At 40.0% G+C, this 18,667-nt stretch overlaps 1 protein-coding gene across 1 annotated transcript in view; it reads right to left on the bottom strand.

Annotated features, from left to right (window-relative positions):
- Positions 1–18,667, bottom strand: part of csmd1a (CUB and Sushi multiple domains 1a) — an 800,422-nt gene that overhangs the window by 436,084 nt on the left and 345,671 nt on the right. Inside the window, exon 5 of the mRNA XM_060924925.1 lies at positions 501–613. Coding sequence (XP_060780908.1) covers positions 501–613 — 113 coding nt within the window. The remainder of the gene's footprint in view (positions 1–500; positions 614–18,667) is intronic.

Genomic DNA, 18,667 nt, shown 5'->3' with positions numbered 1-18,667 from the left:
TCTTAGCAATTCTTATAAAATGACAGTCATTATGAGTAACACTATTAAACATGCACGAAATTCTTTTCTTTTCTGTTTTAAAATTCCTATCACATAAAAGGAAAATATCACAGATGCTTAGGGTCCATGAGCAACTTGATATTCCCAGTCCACAAATCCCAAGCTCTGTGGTCGACACACCACATCACCTGCTCATTATGCAAATTGCCTCCCAGATCATCAGCCCATTTCTTGAAAACAATATAAAAAATGTCTTGGTTTGCATTATTCATATGAAAGATGCAAATTTCTATTGCTTTCACAATTTGTTTCTTGGTTTAAATATCAGACGTGATGTGGGCTTTGGTAGATCAGTTTACTGCAGCTCTGTGTCTCTACACATGCTACGGTATCTTATTGAGACATGTTACAAGTACAGCACAGCAGGTGGCGTGCAGTCGCTCACTGCCAAGTGTTCCACATGTACCAGCCTCAGGAGGGCCTCTCCTCACCACACTTACCTTGGTACTGGGCACTAAATCCTTTCCGCCGATGGTTGCTGTCAGATGTGAAGTGCAGCCGCAGCCAGTTCTTGCTGCTGATGACGGGTGATGGCAGATTCATGCCAGTAAGCCTGGAGTGGGAAAAATAGCAGAATCTAATGAGCAAAATCGGCAATAGAAATCGAACGCTTGAAAAGGCAATTTGTGCTGTAAAATTAATACATGCTTGCTGTAAATCGACACTGGAAAAGGGCAGCATGTGGGTGTGTTTTCCAAAAAGGCCATTAAGACTATGACAAACAGGAAGGCAGGGATATATTTTTTGGACCGAGCCCAGAGCATGCATTCTTATTTTGGCATTTTGTCATTTTATGACAACTTGACTGAGGGCATTCACTAAAAGCAACAACTATTGAAAAGTGTGTGTACACATGCACTGTAAATCACTAACATATGCTGAATGCATAATAATCACTGCTTACTATACTATACAATACTAATCCTGTAAATATGGCTTACTGGAGCATACAAAACTTTTTCTATAATAATAGGGCTTGCTGTGATTTACTATATTCCTACTATCCTAATCATGCCTTAGTATACTATACTTTTTCTACATTAACACTAACAATCAATGCTTACTAGACTATAGTACACTACTACTACTACTACTACTATAATTATCATGGCTTAGTATATTATACTATACTCCACTTCAATAATCATGGGTTACTATGTTATACTTGCATAGACTACAATATTTTGACGATCTGTCTATATAACATCATTATAACAATCAGGGCTTGCTATGCTTTACGATACCATAGTCCATCCATCCATCCATTACTGCTTATCCTGTGCAGGGTTGCGGGCAAGCTGGAGCCTATCCCAATTTATAGCTACCAATTAGCCGAACCTGCATGTCTTTGGACTGTGGGGGAAACTGGAGGAAACCCATGCAGACACGGGGAGAAGATGCAAACTCCACACAGAAAGGCCCCTGTCGGCCACTGGGCTCGAACCCAGAACCTTCTTGCTGTGAGACGACAGTGCTAACCACTACACCAACGTGCCACCTATACTATAGTCTCAGCGTTTAAGTCTAGGCTGAAAATATATATGTTTAGTCAAGCCTTTTGTTAATAATTTTATTAGGTAAAGGAGTAGATCTGGAAGGTCCTCAGGCATAGAGTGTTTTGGTAAACTGGGAAGTATGGATGCTGTCGGCCCCCCACTCACTTGGGTTTGTTGACGGTGTAGTGGCTGGCTGCTGTATGTCCCAGGGTGCCCTCATGTCTGTGTTACCTTCTGGCTCTCCCCTTTTAGTTATGCTGTCATAATATGTATGTATCCTGTTCAGACTCATTAGATGACATTGGGCATACCTAACAACCTGTGTCCCCCCCACTCTGTCTGTCTCTCTAAGGTCCATATCGATCCTGAGACACCAGTAAGATGTTGACCTCTTCTGCTCCTCAGACCTGCCTGATCCATCCTGATGCCCTACATCTGGCTGGAGTCTCATCACATTGCTCCTGTAGAGGACGGCCCCATATGGACAGTCGAAAGTCGCACTTGGAATACGGCTCTGGACACTTACAGTAATACATTTATGGCTGAGGACTACAGTCGATTCTAACTTTAGGACTGCAGTTGTCATAAACAGTTTTGCACTCAAGTTTCCATCAATGAACAATTGATAACTTCAACAAAACAGACTTCATGTTAAAACTATAATGAATTTCCTGTTTTCAGTTAGACTTTGTGACCTTATGAGGACATATTTATAGAAGCAAGTTATTTATAAATCACACAATCTGTTATCACCCAGATGAGGATGGGTTCCCTTTTGAGTCTGGTTCCTCTTGAGGTTTCTTCCTCATGTCATCTGAGGGAGTTTTTCCTCACCACCATCACCACAGGCTTGCTCATTGGGGATAAATTAGGGATAAAATTAGTTCATGTTTAAAGTATTTAATTTTCTGTAAAGCTGCTTTGCAACAATGTCTATTGTTAAAAGTGTTATACAAATAAACTTGACTTGACTATACTATATTAATCAGGGTTTACTGTACTATATTACACTTACTATAATAATCAGGGGGCGGCAAGGTGGTGTAGTGGTTAGCACTATTGCCTCACAGCAAGGAGGTTCTGGGTTCGAGCCCAGTGGCCGATGGGGTCCTTTCTGTGTGGAGTTTGCATGTTCTCCCCGTGTCTGTGTGGGTTTCCTCCCAGTGCTCCGGTTTCCCCCACAGTCCAAAGACATGCAGGTTAGGATAATTGGTGGCTCTAAATTGACCGTAGGTGTGAATGTGAGTGTGAATGGCTGTTTGTCTCTATGTGTCAGCCCTGTGATGATCTGGCTGCTTGTCCAGGGTGTACCCCACCTCTTGCCCATAGTCAGCTGGGAGAGGCTCCAGCTTGCCCACGATATTGCACAGGATAAGCGGTTACAGATAATGGATAGATGCATAATAATCAGGGTGTACAGTACTATATCATGATGGTATAATATGTTTTTACTATAACAAGCAGGACTAACTCTACTATAGTATACTATTACTATATTCAGGTGTTACAGTACTAAACTCAACTTTTTTCAATATGTTATATCCCCTGATCAAAAAATCCCCGTGCAGGGATTGGCCAAGGATGGCTCACTTGGCATAAAATAGTTCCACCATTGATTAAGCAATGCATCTCGTGAGGTCCAAAATTAAAAAAAATGGAATTGGTATCAGTCAGTCATGGTATATCCTGGATATACCATGAACTGATGTCACAATTTCATGCTATACAGCCAACTCGAGTCATAGCTGTGGCTCCACAAGTATTTCTGTGTGTGTAGATCTAAATATTATGATCACGTCTGGCATAGTATATTACATACGCACAGGTCAATGGTCTCTTCGACGTAAACAACAAACATGGGTGCCTCCAGTGATTTCATGCCGAGAGTCAACCTTAATACTTTTAGTTTGGAATTTTTTGATGAGGGATATACAACCCCAATTCCAAAAAAGTTGGGACAAAGTACAAATTGTAAATAAAAACGGAATGCAATAATTTACAAATCTCAAAAACTGATATTGTATTCACAATAGAGCATAGACAACATATCAAATGTCGAAAGTGAGACATTTTGAAATTTCATGCCAAATATTGGCTCATTTGAAATTTCATGACAGCAACACATCTCAAAAAAGTTGGGACAGGGTGGAAAAGTTAAAGGTACAAAAAAGGAACAGCTGGAGAACCAAATTGCAACTCATTAGGTCAATTGGCAATAGGTCATTAACATGACTGAGCATAAAAAGAGCATCTTGGAGTGGCAACGGCTCTCAGAAGTAAAGATGGGAAGAGGATCACCAATCCCCCTAATTCTGTGCTGACAAATAGTGGAGCAATATCAGAAAGGAGTTTGACAGTGTAAAATTGCAAAGAGTTTGAACATATCATCATCTACAGTGCATAATATCATCAAAAGATTCAGAGAATCTGGAAGAATCTCTGTGCGTAAGGGTCAAGGCCGGAAAACCATACTGGGTGCCTGTGATCTTCGGGCCCTTAGACGGCACTGTATCACATACAGGCATGCTTCTGTATTGGAAATCACAAAATGGGCTCGGGAATATTTCCAGAGAACATTATCTGTGAACACAATTCACTGTGCCATCCACCGTTGCCAGCTAAAACTCTATAGTTCAAAGAAGAAGCCGTATCTAAACACAATCCAGAAGCGCAGACGTCTTCTATGGGCCAAGGCTCATTTAAAATGGACTGTGGCAAAGTGGAAAACTGTTCTGTGGTCAGACGAATCAAAATTTGAAGTTCTTTATGGAAATCAGGGACGCCATGTCATTCGGACTAAAGAGGAGAAGGACGACCCAAGTTGTTATCAGGGCTCAGTTCAGAAGCCTGCATCTCTGATGGTATGGGGTTGCATTAGTGCGTGTGGCATGGGCAGCTTACACATCTGGAAAGACACCATCAATGCTGAAAGGTATATCCAGGTTCTAGAGCAACATGCTCCCATCCAGACGACGTCTCTTTCAGGGAAGACCTTGCATTTCCAACATGACAATGCCAAACCACATACTGCAGCAATTACAGCATCATGGCTGCATAAAAGAAGGGTCCGGGTACTGAACTGGCCAGCCTGCAGTCCAGATCTTTCACCCATAGAAAACATTTGGCTCATCATAAAATGGAAGATACGACAAAAAAGACCTAAGACAGTTGAGCAACTAGAATCCTACATTAGACAAGAATGGGTTAACATTCCTATCCCTAAACTTGAGCAACTTGTCTCCTCAGTCCCCAGACGTTTACAGGCTGTTGTAAAGAGAAAAGGGGGTGTCTCACAGTGGTAAACATGGCCTTGTCCCAACTTTTTTGAGATGTGTTGTTGTCATGAAATTTAAAATCACCCAATTTTTCTCTTTAAATGATACATTTTCTCAGTTTAAACATTTGATATGTCATCTATGTTCTATTCTGAATAAAATATGGAATTTTGAAACTTCCACATCATTGCATTCCGTTTTTATTTACAATTTGTACTTTGTCCCAACTTTTTTGGAATCGGGGTTGTAAAATCAAATATAACATGCACTGAGAGGCATTGGGAATTATGGATTCTCTTCAGTGACTGGGTGGCACGGTGGTGTCGTGGTTAGCACTGTCACCTCACAGCAAGGGTTCTTGGTTCGAGCCGAGGAACCTTTCTGTGTGGATTTTGCATGTTCTCCTCGTGTCTGCATGGGTTTCCTCCTGGTGCTCCAGTTTCCCCCACAGTCCAAAGACATGTAGTTAGGTTAACATGGGGTGGCCTTGGGCTGAAGTGCCCTTGAGCAAGGCACCTAACCCCCAGCTGCTTCCCAGGCGCTGTAGCATAGCTGCCCACTGCTCTGGGTATGTGTGTGTGTGCTCATTGCTTACTTGTGTGTGTGCGCGCGCATGTGTGTGTTTACTGCTTCAGATGGGTTAAACACAGAGAACAAATTTCTCTGTGTGCTGGAGTGTGCATGTGACAAAGGCTTCTTCTTCTTAGAAATACTCAGAGTTTATGTTCCAGTAACCTAATCAATATAAAATTAGATCATACTGACTTTACAGCCACTGCCAGCACTTTTGATCTAAAGTTAGAGCTATTAAATATTAGATCTCTTGCATCTAAAGCACTAATTGTTAATGAACTCATTACTGATCAGGAGTTTAATGTACTGTGTTTAACAGAAACATGGATTAAGCCTAATGAATATATAGCACTAAATGAAGCTAGTCCTCCTGGATACAGTTATATACACCAGCCTCGTCTAACTGGCAGAGGAGGAGGCATCATGATTATTTATAATGCTTATCTAGATGTAACATAAAAATCTGGTTATAAATGTAATACATTTGAAGTTCTTCATACTAATATAATGTATATAGTCTTGAAAAATAAGTCTACCCAGTTAATTCCGTTACTTATTATTTACAGGCCCCCGGGGCCATATTCTGAGTTTCTTTCTGAATTTGAAGATTTTATCTCAGACCTGGTCATTTCCTTAGACAAAGCTTTAGTTGTCAGAGATTTTAATAGTCACTTCAATAACCCAGATGACCCTTTGAAAACAGTGTTCGTGTCCATTTTAGATTCAGTAGGGGTTAATCCCGACCCATAATGGTGGTCACACTCTCGATCTAATACTAGCATTCAGGTTAAATATAGAAAATATAGTCACACTTCCACAGTCTGAAGTTATCTCAGATCATTATCTCATCTTATTCAAAATATGTCTGAGCAATAATATATGCACCTCACCATGTTACTGTATTAAACATGCATTCACATCAACTACTACACAGAGTTTTATAAATAATCTCCGAGAGTCATCAACTTTGATTGGATCACTGTCAGCCCCCGCAGAACTTGATCAAGCAACAGAATGCTTAGCGTCAACGTTCCACTATACTTTAGATGATGTAGTTCCACTTAAAAGGAAAATGATTAGAGAGAAAAAATTAGCACCCTGGTACAACAATGACACTCGCACTTTAAAACATACCACTCGAAAATTGGAACGTAAATGGCTTCAAACAAAATTAGTAGCATTCAAATTAGCTTGAAAGGACAACTTCTTGAAATATAGAAAAGCTCTTAGTGCTGCTAGATCAACATATATCTCTCCTCCCTAATAGAAGATTTAAAAAAATAAATAATCCTAGACTTCTATTTAATATTGTAGCAAAATTAACCAGGAAAAAGACCACTATAGACACATGCACACCTGCAATATGTAGTAGCAATGACTTCATGACTTTTTTCAATGATAAAATTGAAAATATCTGACAAAAAAATTCAAACTACTAATTTAAGACCTGACAATTTAAGTAACCCTGTAGTTAACAATATAACTGTATCAGATCAGCAATTAGAATGTTTTACTCCCCTTAGAGAATTCAAACTAATTTCATTAATCTCCACATCAAAATCCTCAACTTGTGTACTAGATCCCTTACCTACGCGACTCTTCAAACATAATACCTGAAGTAACTGAACCGCTTCTAAAAATAATAAATTCTTCTCTTAGGATTGGCTATGGATCCAAATCCTTTAAACTAGCAGTTATCAAACCCCTGATTAAAAAAAAAAAAACTGACCTTGATCCCTGTCAGCTGTCCAATTATTGGCCAATAGCAAACCTCTCCTTTATCTCCAAGATCCTAGAAAAAGCTGTCGCACAGCAGTTATGCTCATATTTACAAAGGAATAACTTCCATGAAATGTATCAGTTAGGATTTAGACCTCATCATAGCACTGACACAGCACTGGTTAAAGTAGTAAATGACCTAATGTTGGCATCTGATCAGGGCTGTGTCTCACTGTTTGTGTTCCTTGACTTTAGTGCAGCATTTGACACCACTGATCATTCCATTCTCCTGGATAGACTAGAAAATGTTGTGAGAGTTAAGGGAATGGCCCTCTCCTGGCTCAGCTCTTATTTAACCGATCACTATCAGTAGGTTGATGTAAATGGTGATTTTTCTAGACATACTGAGGTAAAGTTTGGTGTTCCACAAGGTTCTGTCTTAGGCCCACAACTTTTTTCTTTATATATGTGTTACCTTTGGGTGATATTATTCGTAAGTATGGTATTAGTTTCCACTGTTATGCTGATGATGCACAGTTGTATGTTTCTGCAAAACCAGAGATGAGAGACACCAGCTTAATAGAATTGAGGAACATGTAAAGGACATTAGACACTGGATGCTTATGAACTTCCTTCTGCTTAACTCTGACAAGACAGAAGTACTTGTACTTGGACCACATGCAGCTAGAAGTAGGTTTTCTGATTACACAGTATCCCTGCATGGCCTTTCTGTTTCTTCACGTGCAGCAGTAAAAGACCTCGGCATGATTACTGACCCCAGTCTTTCATTTGAAACTCATATCAATAACATTACCCGGATAGCTTTCTTTCATCTCAGAAATACTGCTAAGATAAGAAATTCAATGTCACTACATGATGCAGAAAAACTAGTTCATGCTTTTGTTACCTCCAGGTTGGATTATTGTAATGCCTTACTGTCTGGATGTTTCAATAAGTTCATAAACAAGCTCCAGTTAGTTCAAAGTGCAGCAGCAAGAGTCCTCACTAGAACTAGAAAATATGACCACATCACCCCTGTTATCCACAGTGCATTGGCTCCCAATCAAATTTCACATTGTTTATAAAATACTACAACCCCAATTCCAAAAAAGTTGGGACAAAGTACAAATTGTAAATAAAAATGGAATGCAATAATTTACAAATCTCAAAAACTGATATTGTATTCACAATAGAACATAGACAACATATCAAATGTCGAAAGTGAGACATTTTGAAATTTCATGCCAAATATTGGCTCATTTGAAATTTCATGAAAGCAACACATCTCAAAAAAGTTGGGACGGGGCAATAGGAGGCTGGAAAAGTTAAAGGTACAAAAAAGGAACAGCTGGAGGACCAAATTGCAACTCATTCGGTCAATTGGCAATAGGTCATTAACATGACTGAGCATAAAAAGAGCATCTTGGAGTGGCAGCGGCTCTCAGAAGTAAAGATGGGAAGAGGATCACCAATCCCCCTAATTCTGCACCGACAAATAGTGGAGCAATATCAGAAAGGAGTTCGACAGTGTAAAATTGCAAAGAGTTTGAACATATCATCATCTACAGTGCATAATATCATCAAAAGATTCAGAGAATCTGGAAGAATCTCTGTGCGTAAGGGTCAAGACCGGAAAACCATACTGGGTGCCCGTGATCTTCGGGCCCTTAGACGGCACTGCATCACATGCTTCTGTATTGGAAATCACAAAATGGGCTCAGGAATATTTCCAGAGAACATTATCTGTAAACACAATTCACCGTGCCATCCACCGTTGCCAGCTAAAACTCTATAGTTCAAAGAAGAAGCCGTATCTAAAGATGATCCAGAAGCGCAGATGTCTTCTCTGGGCCAAGGCTCATTTAAAATGGACTGTGGCAAAGTGGAAAACTGTTCTGTGGTCAGACGAATCAAAATTTGAAGTTCTTTATGGAAATCAGGGACGTCGTGTCATTCAGACATGAGGAGAGGAGAAGGACGACCCAAGTTGTTATCAGCACTCAGTTCAGAAGCCTGAATCTCTGATGGTATGGGGTTGCATTAGTGCGTGTGGCACGGGCAGCTTACACATCTGGAAAGACACCATCAATGCTGAAAGGTATATCCAGGTTCTAGAGCAACATATGCTCCCATCCAGATGATGTCTCTTTCAGGGAAGACCTTGCATTTTCCAACATGACAATGCCAAACCACATACTGCATCAATTACAGCATCATGGCTGCGTAGAAGAAGGGTCTGGGTACTGAACTGGCCAGCCTGCAGTCCAGATCTTTCACCCATAGAAGACATTTGGCGCATCATAAAACGGAAGATACGACAAAAAAGACCTAAGACAGTTGAGCAACTAGAATCCTACATTAGACAAGAATGGGTTAACATTCCTATCCCTAAACTTGAGCGACTTGTCTCCTCAGTCCCCAGACATTTACAGACTGTTGTAAAGAGAAAAGGGGATGTCTCACAGTGGTAAACATGGCCTTGTCCCAACTTTTTTGAGATGTGTTGTTGTCATGAAATTTAAAATCACCTAATTTTTCTCTTTAAATGATACATTTTCTCAGTTTAAACATTTGATATGTCATCTATGTTCTATTCTGAATAAAATATGGAATTTTGAAACTTCCACATCATTGCATTCCGTTTTTATTTACAATTTGTACTTTGTCTCAACTTTTTTGGAATCTGGGTTGTACTATTGACCTTTAAAGCACTGAAGGTTCTTGCGCCACAGTACCTGAGCAAACTTCTGGTCCTTTATGACCCGCCACGCCTACTTAGATCAAAAGGCGCAGTCTATCTGCTAGTACATCGTATAGTGAAGGCTACATTGGAGGCAGAGCCTTTTCTTACAAAGCCCCATGGTTATGGAACAGCCATCCAAGTAGTGTTCGGGACTCAGACACAGTCTCAGCGTTTAAGTCTAGGCTGAAAACACATGTTTAGTCAAGCCTTTTGTTAATAGTTTATTAGGTAAAGGAGTAGATCTGGAGGGTCCTCAGGCATAGAGTGTTTTGGTAAACTGGGATGTATGGATGCTGTCAGTCCCCCACTCGCTTGCTCACTCGAGTTTGTTGACAGTGTAGTGGCTGCTGCTTTATGTCCCCGGGGTGCCGTCATGCCTGTGTTACCTTCTGGCTCTCCCCTTTTAGTTATGCTGTCATAGTTAGTTTTGCCAGAGTCCCTGCTTGCACTCAGTGCAAAATGTATCTTGTTCTTACTCATCAGGTGACATTGGGTATACCTAACAACTTGTGTTTTCTCTCACTCTGTCTCTCTTTCCCCCCAAACTCTGTCTGTCCCTCTGAGTTACATGTCAATTCTGAGATTGAGATGCTGACCTCTTCTGCTCCTCAGACCTGCTTGATCCATCCTGATGCCCTATGTCTGGCTGGAGTCTCAGCACATCACTGCTGTGGAGGATGGCCCCATATGGACAGTCAAAAGTCACACTTGGCAGACGGCTCTGGACACTTACAGTAATGCCTTTATGGCTGAGGACTACAGTTGACTTGCTAACTTTAGGACTGCAGTTGTCATGAACAGTTTTGCACTTAAGTTTCCATCAATTAACACTTTCTAACTTCAACAAAACAGACTTCATGTTAAAACTGTTAAAACGTTATTAATCACACTATCTGTTATCATCCAAATGAGGATGGGTCCCCTTTTGAGTCTGGTTCCTCTCGAGGTTTCTTCCTCATGTTGTCTGAGGGAGTTTTTCCTTGCCACCGTCACCACAGACTTGCTCATTGGGGATAGACTAGGGATAAAATTAGCTCATGTTTAAAGTCACTAAAATTCTGTAAAGCTGCTTTGCAGCAATATCTATTGTTAAAAGTCCTATAAAAATAAACTTGACTTGACTTCTTCTGTAGTACTATTGAGTCATTTCCGTTTCCAGTGAAGAGTATGCTGTGTGCATTTTGGCTGCCACTTCTTTTCATTTTTCTCCCTTTGCTTTTCTTTTTGTGTTTGTATAGTTTGATGTTTGTTTTTTGTTTGAATGTTTTGTCCGCCGGTTGTGGCGTAGCTTTGGACCCAGTTTTGGGTGTCAGTTCTCTTCAAGCCATGGTCTGCTATGGGTGATGCCTGTGCTCCTCGCTATGGACTGCAGTGAATTCGTTGCTCTTTTAACATTGGGGTTGTCCAGCGCTCTGTGCGGCGGTACTTCTGTGCTTGGTGCGGTGTTCTGAGCGATGATGCCTGGTGGTGGTGCGGTGGCTGTGCAGGTGGTTTGGGGCATATCAGCTTTCTATGTGGTGGAGTTTCTGTGCTCGCTTTGCGGATCTATGGTGCGGTGCTCTGAGCGATGTTGCCCGGTGGCGTCGCGGCGGCTGTGCAGGCAGTGTGGGATTTATCTTTGTGCACCTTTTGGTAGGACTATGGGTAGCTACACTATTGGAATTACATCCTGACCTTCTTTTGGTGGACTCTTTTTTTTCTTCCCCCTTCCTCAATTGTAAAGCGACCTTGGGTGTGAGAAAGGCACTGTAAATTGAACTATTTTTTTTATTTTCTTCGGGGCTGTGTCTCTCAGAAAAAGGTATTATGCCAGTCACCTCAGAGAATCCATAATTTCAATGGGAGCCTCTCAATGCATGGTATATTTGATTACTATTACAAGAATGAACAGGTGTTAATATACTAAACTTTTTCAGTATATACTATTCACATCATCAGATCTTACTATACTATACTTTTTCTATATTATACTATTACTGTAGTAGAGTAGATAGTATAGCACTCTGTAGTCAAGGACCTCTTTCACAGAAAAAAAAATGAAGTCATTGTCTTCTTCGTCTTCTTATTCTTTGACAAAGCATCACTGGATCACTTTTTTTTTTTTTTAAGCTCACCCTACTGCCGATATGTCTGAATATTTTACTGATTTGAAGTCAGCTTGACATGGGCTTTGACAAAGACAGATTTTATGACAAATTATTCCTGTTCGAATAAGCCTTCATAGATGTTTCTATACTCTCGGCTTACCATCACAGTGACTTCAGGTGTCACAAAGCTCTGTGAATACTACCTTTAACTTGTGTGACTGAAACAGCTTACAAAATATTAGAAATCTGATTTTTCTCAGAAGGGAAAAAATCAGTACAGCTTTTTTTCCTCCCTTTCCTTTTTATTTCTTTTCTTCACTTATACCAGGGTGCCTATTAAAAGTTCTCCTCTGGTGGAGCATATAGGTGTGTAAACTTTGTGCTATGTGATGCGAGCTCTCTCCAAGCTTTTGTCTGCTGTTCATGGTGAGGGCTCTGCATGCTGTGCGAGACAATGACAAGACGAAGGGATCTGTGGTGCCTTTTTTAGAGCAGGAAACTGGCTTGGTTGATGCTTGTCAATCCTTAAACAAAATACTTTTTTGTGGCAGTTAAGTTCATGACTTCAGGTGCCAATCAACTGGTGAAACCCTTTTTTCCATGCTTCAAATGCTAAATCTTTGGTACACAAGTAGGAAAATAAAAAATGCTACAAGTCACTCGTGATCTATTGCAAAAAAAATAGCAACTCTCCTTTGAACCCACCACGATAACACAATCGTTATAACATTTGAAGAAACCAACTTAAAAAAAACCCTAGTATATATGATAGGAATGTAATGATATATCATGCCAAGATAAATTGCAATATAAATTTATGACTATTTGAATTGATGAAATTAAAAAAAAAGAACCGTGATTATCATCAGGGTGTGTAATTTCCTAGTTTTTCCTAGCTGTAATTGCACTGTCTAGATAGAAAAGGGAGCAATAACATACAATCGCAGGAATGCATGTGACTTCACCCTACGCAGAAGTGACACAGCTCTAATGCCGCAAAAACACACGAAAAAGGTCTAAAGTGGGAAAAGCTGCTGTACAATTATACAAATTGATTTAACAAGAACTCAGCACTATTGTTTACACACCACTGAAAGCTAAAGAAAAGAGAAGCAGGTAGTAGAAATTTTCATAAATATTTCTGAAGAAAAGGCCTGTTTGCTATTAAGTTTTTTTCACTTTAATAAAAGGAATATTTTAGTTAATAGGCTATTATATTATACTCCAACTCTTACAAATGTGAGTAAATAATTATTGCTGGGTTTTTTTTAAAGAAAATTAAAGAAAAGGATTCTTTTTAATTTAATAAAATGAATATTTAAGTTGTTAAATAGGGGGGAAATAAATAGAATAAGAAAATAAATGTTGCATTTTATTTTGGATAATAAAATTCTCTTCTTTTTTTTTGTTTTGTTTTTCAAAAATATTGTAGGAAAATCAAATCGTGAACCCAGTATCATGAATTGAATTGACTCATGAATTGGGTGAATGATTGCATGCATTGTATATGATACAGAAACACTGGAATAGCACTGGAGTTGACCAAGATAGACTGATCATTTCAACTTATACCTTGGCCGTATAACTAAGGCTATATTCAAGACCACCATTGTCAGGTCTAAGACCAGGACTAGCCAAGACTGTATTAAGACTGAATCTTAAGAATGTCTTGGCCACATCAAATCAAACCTGAAAAAAGCAAGACTGAATCAAGCTCAAGAAAAAAAAAAGAAAAAAAAGTTGGACAAGCCTTTACTATAACTCAGCAGCTTCATTTGTGCATTGTGCCAATGAGTAGGCTATGCTTTCTAGAAGAAATTACTTTTTTATCCAGCAAGACCAAGAAAATATTTATCAATGCCAATTGATAGAGATATCGGTTTGGCATGCTGGCAACTGGTTTTGGCCAGTTTGCTTGCTAATTATTTGGCTAGTTCCAGTTAAATCCTTGAAACTTATCTTTGCTCGTACACCTGTTGTCTGTTTTCATAAGACTATCCTGAGCAGTAATGTAATGCTTCATCATTGACATTACCCTTTTATACACAGATAACTTGGCTTTGTAAATCCCATCTTCCAGTCATATAGCTACAACACACTCTTGAACATAGATATATATTCATATTTGTCATTCAACAAACTGAGAAACATCTCTGAACAGCTGTGTCTGCCTCAGTGAATGTTGCTCCTGGATCTGTCAAGCAGAGGTCTACATTCCTAAATCATACTTTTGTCAATTCAACCTTCTTCAGTACAAAGAGTTCAAAACCTAACACTTATATTTATTGACACCAATGCTCAAGACGAGTCCAAGTCAGTGCAGTAAATGTCTGGAGACTAGACCTGGGTCCAAGGCTGATATCATGTAACATGGGGTCAGAGCGCAGAGTCAGCCATGATACAGCACCCCTAGAGCAGACAGGGGAAAGTCCCATGCTGAAGGGCTGACCTTTGGCAGCTTGGCACTGCTGGAGCTTGAACCCCTGATCAACAACCTTCACCACTAAGCCACCACTGCTGACCTATGACTATGCATTACTCACACTACAATTCTCATTGGCATCTCAGGATTCTGTATGGCTTTTGTTTGATGCTCCTAAACTCAAATTCTGAAATTCTGAAAATTAACAGGGCCAATAACTTTTATCCCCCATCCTGTAAGTAATTTGTTCCGGTGTTGAGGCCTGGTCAGATTATTCCATTATCATTTACTGTTCTACCCGTTTCTGCTTGCTCTGAAGGAGATCATCTCCTGGTGAGAGAGAGAGAGAGAGAGAGAGAGAGAGAGAGAGCATACTGAAGACTGGCTTTAAACTACTGTGACTTGCAATTAACATAGAGTGCTGTTCGAGGCCCCTCTATTTCTTTTCAGGAAAGTGAAGACCAGTGGAGCGTAAAGGGGCAGTCAGTGCTGAACAAGCAGTGGATAAAAGAGAGCAAGAAGAGTTTGCATTTAAGATAGGCCTTCTATGAGGGGAGTAACATTGGAGGACAGTGTGAGAAGAGGTAGGAAAAAAAGTGGTTTTATAAACCACATTTTTAAGATAACATGCCAAAAACAGTACTTACACTCTAATATAATTGGAATTTTATGACTCATTTTTATTCCCACTCTCTTTCCTCATGAAATACCTTGCAGCAATCATTTTTAACCAACTTAATCTTATGTGTAATCAATTTTCTACTGCAGTTCAGGTTTGGTTGCACATCTGAATGATATGCTACCTTATTCATATTTAATTTTAAGCCACTCAGAAGCTTTCTGAGAACAAGCACAATTTGGGACACAACAAGCTCGACTAAATTGCATGGTTTTGATCCAAATAGTGTCATTAGTTGAAACGGTATGATCGCTGAAGTACTTTAGCACAGTTACAGTATTTCCCAACACCTTTTAAATTCTTATAACAAGCATTCAGATGGCATACAGTAACACCAGATACATCTCCAATACACACAGTAAATTTGAGAAAAGCCTTAAGTAAGACGTCTGATAAATAACTAAAAGCAGTAAAGTCTTCAAAGAGAGGAAAGTCTTTATTTTATTTAGAGGCTGCTGCAATATTCATCAAGCTCATCTGTACTTGACAGAATACTGGCGATAAGTGTTGAGGGCAATGTTTACATATCAGCTTATGATCGACATGGGGTATGGAGTTTTGAACATAATCACAGTATATGATTCTGCATCCCTCCAATAATCCATCTAATGTTACAAAGTAGAAATGTTATTATTCATTCTTTTGTAACTGCTTTATCATCGTCATGGTTACTCCAGAGCCTATTAAAGGAACATTGGGAATGAGGCCGTAAATGCACCCTGGACAGGATGACAGTCCATCACAGTACACTATGCCCACACATGTATTCACACCTGGAGCAATTTAAAGTATCCGATCCATCAACTGGCATGTTTTTGGGAGGTGGGAGGGAACCAGAGGAGACTGGAAGAAATGTGGAAATGGAGAGGACATGCAAAACTCTGCTTCAAATATCCATATCTGAATCTGGTTTTAAAAGTGCTCTGTGGGTGAAAGGCATGGCATACCTTCTCTATCACAGTGATACTAGCCAATCGTGGGCTTCTGTGGCCTCACGTATGCAGAAGAGGGCAGACAATGCCCTGCTCCAAGTGTGTTACACTGCAGCATGAGCAGCAGTTCAAAAAGAAGAAGACTGCTGACTTCATATGTCTCAGTAAATGGACATTAGCCTTGGTTGGTAGCTGTTGCGTGAACAAATTTGGGAAAAAATTGGGGTGAGGGTTGGGACCGACTGATACAGCCTGGAAGCATATGGCAGCTGGATCAGGAAGTTGATAATTAGTCTCAAATATGACTTTTTAGATGCTGACCAGGCAGTTACTAAAGCTATGGTCACACAACAGCTCGTGAGATTTTGCGATGGGTTATCGATGAAAATGGGGCATTTTGGTGACAATGCATGGTGATATGCAGGCAAGCTAAAAGTTGTGGTCACACAGCAGGTGAACACTTGAACCTGATTTGAGTGCAATCAGCATGCACGTTTGAGTGCAAACAGAGCCTTTGCGAAGTGTTATCATTATCATGGTCACGTTTGTTTCTAGCCATGTTTATGACTCTGCTTTCAATTTCATTTGTGTTCTGTTTTTATAAATATCACACCTGCTAATAAACACTCTTTCTGTTCTTACATTCATCTATCGCTGCATACCTGACAGAATACTTGCAAAGTCTCTGTGAAAACAGTGTCCTTATATGCGTGTTCTGATTGCACTCAAATCAGTATCAGGTGTTTCCCATAACGTCTGGGTCCCAAGAGCGCACACAATGCACTCTGAAGGATCCCCAAAAGTAAATGCACTTTTTAAGTCTCAGTGAAGGTTAGGTTATGCTGAGCCACTGTATTGATGAGGCTCCTGTGATCATCGGGGACATGGATTCAAGACAAATGCATCTCAAGAGGCTTGAAAAAGGTTCCCTGAACTTTGGGAAGTATTCCCAAACCCATCTGCAAGTATTTGATGCTTAGTTTGTTGACGCAAACATTGCCACCAAATTTCAATGCATGCACTGAAATTTTTTGCAACGTTTTTGGCCACTCACAGGACGGAGATGCAACAAAAAAAACAACTCATGAAGCTCAGAACAATTGCCATGTATTGCATGATTGGTGGCGATACTACCAATTTTTCATCTCCAAGTATTTGCAAACCCATCACGAGCTGTAGTGTGACCAGGGCCTAAGGATGAATGAATGAATGTTATATATTCACGTTATTGAATGTGATCTTTCTTTGTCCCATGAGACTCATATCTAACCACTCCACTGCAACTGCAAAACCTCCCACTTGCACAACTTTTTCTGTTGCGTCAGGATCCTAGTCCTGATACACACCTCTACCCTCAACCAGAAGCCCCGTGAACGTTTCTGGCAAGCTTATAAAAATATTCGCTAAATCCAACTGAGAAGGACTTTGCTTGCACCCTTAATGAAGGACTCATCAAATCATCGTTCTATAAACAGTGGCATGCAAAAGTTTGGGCACCCTTGCTGAAAATGTCTGTTACTGTTGATAGTTAAGTGAGCAGAAAATGAACTGATCACCAAAAGGCATAAAGGTAAAGACGATACATTTCTTTTCAGTGTTTTATGCAGAATTTCTGTATTATTGTTGTTTTGTACAATTGGAGAGTGAAAAAAAGAAAGGAACACCATGCGAAAGTTTGGACACCCCAATACATTTGAGTTCTCAGGTAACTTTTACCAAGGTTCCAGACCTTAATTAGCTTATTGAGCTGTGGCTTGTTCAAATTCTTCGTTAGGAAAGGTCAGATGATGCAGATTTCAAAGCTGTATAAATTCTCTGACTCCTCAAACTTGTCCCTAAAATCAACAGCCATGGGCTCCTCTAAGCAACGCCCTCGTATTCTGAACTAGAAAAGCACTCGGAGAGCACAGACCTCCGCCAAGAATCCTTTAAAAAAATCCGGGATCCAGAAGGTGATCCAGATCACCGCCAAAATTTAATGGATTGTTACTTGTGCCCAGTCACACCTCCGGAAAAAAAATTTCAGAGTAATCCATTAATAACTTTTTCCATAATGTTGCCAACAGACAAACCAACAAACAAACAAACCAATGCTACCGAAAACATAACCTCCTTGGCGGAGGTAATAATAAAATAATTGATGCTCACAAAGCAGAAGAAGGCTACAAGAACATAGCAAAGTGTTTTCAGGTAGCTGTTTCCTCAGACTGTAATGTTATTAAGAAATGGCAGTTAACAGAAACAGTGGAGATCAAGGTGAGGTCTGGAAGATGAAGAAAACTTTCTGAAAGAACTGCTCGTTGGATTGCTAGAAAGGCAAATAAAACCCCCTGTTTGACTGCAAAAGACCTTCAGAAAGATTTAGCAGACCCTGGAGTGGTGGTGCACTGTTCTACTATGCAGCGATACCTGAAGAAATATGACCTTCATGAAAGAGTCATCAGAAGAAAACCTTTCCTGTGTCCTAGCCACAAAATTCAGCGTCTGAAGTTGGATGGATTCAAATAAATACCAGCAAACTCTGGAAGCAAACATCACACCATCTGTAAAAAAGTTGAAGTTAAAAAGAGGATGGGTCCTACAATAAGATGATGATCCAAAACACACCTCAAAATCTACAATGGAATACCTCAAGAGGCACAAACTGAAGGTTTTGCCCTGGCCCTCACAGTCCCCTGACC

Source organism: Neoarius graeffei, chromosome 7, assembly GCF_027579695.1.
Source record: "Neoarius graeffei isolate fNeoGra1 chromosome 7, fNeoGra1.pri, whole genome shotgun sequence".
Classification (NCBI taxonomy): domain Eukaryota; kingdom Metazoa; phylum Chordata; class Actinopteri; order Siluriformes; family Ariidae; genus Neoarius; species Neoarius graeffei.
The sequence above is the reverse complement of the archived record's forward strand: the minus strand, read 5'-3'. Positions and strand labels throughout refer to the sequence as shown.